The sequence below is a fragment of the Enhydra lutris genome, unplaced genomic scaffold (assembly GCF_002288905.1).
Source record: "Enhydra lutris kenyoni isolate GAN:26980312 unplaced genomic scaffold, ASM228890v2 scaffoldscaffold22, whole genome shotgun sequence".
NCBI lineage: Eukaryota > Metazoa > Chordata > Mammalia > Carnivora > Mustelidae > Enhydra > Enhydra lutris.
In genome coordinates, this window is record NW_019154106.1 from 9,153,586 (window position 1) to 9,158,264 (window position 4,679).

At 50.8% G+C, this 4,679-nt stretch overlaps 1 protein-coding gene across 2 annotated transcripts; it reads right to left on the reverse strand.

The window, feature by feature from the left end:
- Positions 1–573: 573 nt before the first annotated feature.
- On the reverse strand, positions 574–3,798 carry LOC111150157 (secretoglobin family 1A member 1). 2 transcript variants are annotated; one of them, XM_022507553.1, is made up of 3 exons: positions 3,723–3,798; positions 1,063–1,250; positions 574–713 (listed from the first exon to the last, which is right to left on the reverse strand). In XM_022507553.1, the coding sequence occupies exons 1-3, from the start codon at positions 3,775–3,777 to the stop codon at positions 681–683; spliced, it is 276 nt and encodes a 91-aa protein (XP_022363261.1). In that variant the 5' UTR covers positions 3,778–3,798; the 3' UTR covers positions 574–680. The 2 variants fall into 2 exon arrangements, with proteins under 2 accessions (XP_022363261.1, XP_022363260.1); XM_022507552.1 differs by lacking the exon at positions 574–713 and having other exon boundaries at positions 826–1,250; positions 3,723–3,777.
- Positions 3,799–4,679: the final 881 nt, after the last annotated feature.

The window sequence follows — 4,679 nt, forward strand, 5'->3', positions numbered from 1 at the left end:
TGAAGCCTTTGTTGCTGAAGTGTCTTACAGGAATCTGATTCCTTCTGGGAGTGATTGTGCGCTGTGTGTGACGTGAGACGTTCTGAGGCCGAGCCACCAGCCCTTAAGGGATCCCAACTGCTCTGTCCACATGCTAGAAACGGACTTTTCCATAGATCATTGGGAGATGGGACTCTTTGGAAGGCTCCATCTTTGCTTGCAGGTGTGTCTGGGTAGCATAATCAGCTTAAATATTTACAGAATAGTTAATTTTCATCACTAAATGGCCGGAGGTTGAGGAGTCTGTCTGAGGTCAGCCGCCACCCTATACGGACCCCATTTTGTTACCCTATAGGTTATGTTTGAGCAGGTCCCTGGGTGGCTTTCTGCCCAGGAGAAGGAGTGTATGTCTTGCCACGTGTGGCTAGACTGGTGTGTGTTGGGGCTCTGGAAGTGAGACCCCTGGGTCCCTTGGAGACGTGTTTGCACGGCCACTGCATTTCTCTTTGCACCTGCTGACCTTACCCTCGCAGTGGCCGACCTCCTCACTCTAGCAGGTGAGCAAAAAAGAGGCATGGGTGCAGGGCACAAAAATGAGATGCTTAAAATTTATTAAAGGGAGCCAGGCTGGGGACAGAGTGAAGGAAATGTCCGGGGAGCCGCAGGAGCTCCAGCAGTTGGAGATCTTCTGCTTCTAATTCCTAAGCACACGCTGGGCTTTTTAAGACTTTGCCCTAAAACAGACAAAACAAAACAAAACAAAACAAACAAACAAACAAACAAAAAAAACAAGACAATAGTGAGCGAAACTCAAAGTTAGACCAAGATGTCTGCATGTAGAGACCTCAATGTCCATTAAGAGGGTCAGTAGCTTGAGAAAGAACTAAGCTTGTAAGAGTTTTGATTATGTCTCAGAAACCTCTTAAAAAGGGTAAGAGGACCGAGTCTGCTTCCGGAAGGACTATTTGCACTGGGATTTTCCTTTCTGGATTAGAAACGGCTCCAAAAAAATGGGGCGAGGCTGTAGCCTAGGGACTGGGGGGATCCGCTGCTAAGAGGCACAGGGGGAAAGGAGCTTGTTACCGTGAACTTGAGGATGTTCTCTGTGGTGTTTGAGGGGAGGGTGTCCACCAGATTCCTCAGCTGGATCATCCCATCTTTCATGTCTGCGTCTGGGACGAAAAACTCAAGCGCAGCCTCGTAACTGGAAAGCGTGCCCACGAAGAGGGTTTTGATGACATTCAGGAAGCCTGGGCAGATCTCTGCTGAAGCTGAAGCACAGGAAAGAGAGAGGACACATGTCCGGGCCCTTTTCCAAGCTGGCCGGCCCCCGGACTGGGCCTGTCCCAGAGGAAAGCGGGCAGGCCTGTCAGCGAGAGATAGCTGCCTTTTGGTGGATGGGATGGCGTTGAACGTGAGATCTGGTGGTGCTCCAAGCAGTTGGTTCTTTGGCCAACTGTGGGAAGACTTCCCGGGGTTGCAGCCAACTTTTCCTGGCCTGCCCGAGCCCTCCTTGCACTTCCTGGGTTGGGGCAGGGCCATTTGCTATTTGTTCTTTCTGTTAAGAGTTCCAAGCAGGGGACTGATAAAAGTTGTTGCTGATCTGATCTTTTATGCAACAGTGGGGGTTTGGGAAGAGGCTACCGAGGGTTTCTGGTTGTTGTCCCGCCAGAAACATACCTCTTACCAATGGTTAGTGGTGGTCTGGGCCACTTGCCCTGGGGCGGGAGACGGGTATGTGGCAGATTCAGGCTCTGTTGGGAAGAAGGACTTGTCCGGGCCAAGTGCAAGCCCCTGAGCTGGACCGGGAAGAGGTGTGCACCATGAGCTCTGGGCCTCTGTGGTGGACTCAGCTGCCCACATGCCCCTTGTGTCCATGCCCGGCCCCACTATGTTCCCTTCACCCGCAGTACTCCCCAGACTGTGCCCCCCTTCAGGCCCCTGCCCCAGGAACATGGGGGAGAGCCACTGGTTTCCACACCCTGAGTGTCGGTCCCCGTCCTTGAATTCTTTGCCTTGTGTGCAAGTTCCGCTTCCCTGTCTGGACTCCAGGGACTCCCAAAGTGGCCACCCCAAGTCAAACCCCCTGCAGAACGTAGAGCCCTGTTTTACTATGTCATCTGGCAAGTTACTTTCTCTTTGTGCAGTTCCATTTCTCATCTGTAAAATGGGAATAAGATCCCTATTTGATAGGGTTATTGTAGGGATGTAAAGGGGTTCAGAACAGCGACTGGCACATAGTGCCGAATAAATGGGGGATATTACTATTCTTATTATGACATGTGTGCATGCACAAATATACAGAGGCATCCCAGGTGCACCCCTTCCCATATTTCAGCTCTGTCTTGCTGAGCCACCCTCTGTTGACAGCGCTGAGGTGTAATTAACATACAGTTGACCTTTGAACAACACAGACTGAACTACGGACTGAACTGTGGACTGAACTGCGTGAGGCTCCTTACATTTTTTTCAATAAATGTATTGGATTTTTTTTTTTTTGAGATTTGTGACGATTTGAAAAGACTCACGGATGAACTGAGTAGCCTAGAAAAAATGAAAGAATTCAGAAAAAGTTGGGTATGATTGTCAGAACACAGTATATAATACACACGATGTACAAAATGTGTGTTCATTTGTGGTTCATGTTATCGGTAGCGCTTCTGGTCAACAGCAGGCTGTGAGCAGTTAAAAGTCAAAAGTTACAGGCAGATTTTTGACTGTGTGGGGGGCAGTCAGCACTCCCAAGCCATGCGCTGTTCATTGTATGTCAACTGTAGATGTCGGTCCAAAATGATGTTATTTCTCCTTAAAAACAAATATCTCTACATAATAGCTGTCCCCATTGCCTCTTGGTTTTGGTTTTCCAACTTCCCTGCCACTCCCCAGGGTCATAGACTTATCGCCATGGGTGTCATGAAACTTTCAAAGTGAACTAATTGAAGTTTGCTAAAAAACTTTTTGTTTGCTTACTAAAAGTAGAAGAAGCGGATACAGAGTAAAAACCACGTAACTCAATTCCCAAAAGAACAGGGGGCTTGGAGAGAGGTGGGATCCTCCTCCCTCCTTCCCTCCTTCCTTCCCTCCCTCCTTCCCTTCTTCTCTCCCTTCCTCTCCCCCCACCCCTCATTCCTTTCCTTTTAGTGACAGCTGCAACTATTCAGAGACTCCTAATCCTTTTGGCAGAGGACAAAAATGTTTAGAAAACCCCACTCTGGGTTGGCAGTCTCCCAAAGGGAAGATCCCTTTCTAGAATATTCCTCTCCATTCAGAATGGGAGACCTTGCCTTAGCTTGGATTTCTTTTGGAGGCATGATGCTCTGCAGCTCCTTCTAGCCCCCTTGGTTGCCAGAGTGGTGTGGAGACCCCAAACCTGAAGGCGGCACTGTACCAAGGTCTCTTGGCATCTTGGGGTCTCTCCAAGACTGGGCTCTGAGGAGCTCATTGTTCCTATTCTGTTGGTCATTGAACACACATCCATTATGCGATCTCTTCCTTCCCTGCCTCCAGTCTATTCCAAAGCTGCAATTCTGAGGTGGTTGGCCATGGAAGATCGGACCCCTTCTAGGTTTCCTCGCAGGCTCAGGGTGCTCCCCAAGTTCCCAAGATGGGTCTGTTCACAGACCCGGCTTCCCTGCCAGGGAATCTGCATTCCAGCTAAATAGCTGGCCCCTGTTCTAAGCAGAACTGGGGAGCAGGAAGTGTTCCTGAGCCTGGCTTGGGGGAGAAGGGCTCTGGGAACTCACCAAGGCTGCAGCAGAGAGCAAGGGAGGCCAGGGTGAGGATGACAGCGAGCTTCATGTTGGGCAGGAGGCTGGCGAGTGAGGCGCTGGCCTGTCTCTGGATCGGGGTTGGGGTCTTGTGTGAGACATGCCCATTGGGGTGTCTTCTTAAATGCTCCAGGCTGTACCTGGAGGGAGGGAAGAGGGCAGGGCTGGGCTCCACTGATGGGACCACACTATTTACCTGGGTATCAGCTTGGTGGGAAAAGTAAATATTCTCTTTTCGCAACCCGGTTTCTTTCCTCATTGGAACTGAGTTCACACAATGGGGCACTTGGATGGGGAAACCCAGAGTCCTATGTGGTGGCCACAAAGGGACTCAAGTTAGAGGGTGTGGGGACCTGGCTACCCTCTCATTGAACCTGAGCGCTGGGACAGTCCAGATCAACAGAGGCAACTGCAGAGTTCTCCAGGAGACCCCCAGGAGAAACCGAGGCCTAAGGCCCCTCACACATGGCGACACAGGATGAGGGCTTGGGACTCCTGATGCTCCATTGGGCTCCTCCCATCGCCTTTCCAAAGATGGCGGCCGGAGTCCGCTTGGACCAGAGCATCTCCGTGGCAAGACTTAAGGGAGACCCTGGACTGAGGCATGTTGACAGATAAAGGCTTTCTCCAGAAAGCCCATGAGAAACCCAAGCCTCAGATCAGACTGGAAAATGCACTGGCCTGGGCTGGGTCTGCTCCCACCCGAAGCTGCTCTGGAGTCCTGCCCTCCTGGAAGCCAAATCCATGGGCACTTCAGGCCTTATCTCGCTTGACCTCTTAACGGCCTTGACCCTCTTGACTTTTTCCTTCTTAAACTGTTCTTTCTCCTGTGCTCCCATGGTCGCATTCTTTCCTGATTTCCTTGCCAACCGACCATCCTTGTTCTTCAGATGTTTACTCTTCACTGACTGTGCCTCCCTGGCTGTTCCAGGC

What these genes read in the sequence shown, in the direction of transcription:
- LOC111150157 (XM_022507552.1), bottom strand. Translation starts at nt 3,777, where the DNA reads ATGAAGCTCGCTGTCATCCTCACCCTGGCCTCCCTTGCTCTCTGCTGC. An exon ending in TGCTCTCTGCTGCAGCCTTG is followed by an intron (nt 1,251 to 3,722) that starts GTGAGTTCCCAG and finishes CCTGTGCTTCAG; the next exon opens with CTTCAGCAGAGATCTGCCCA.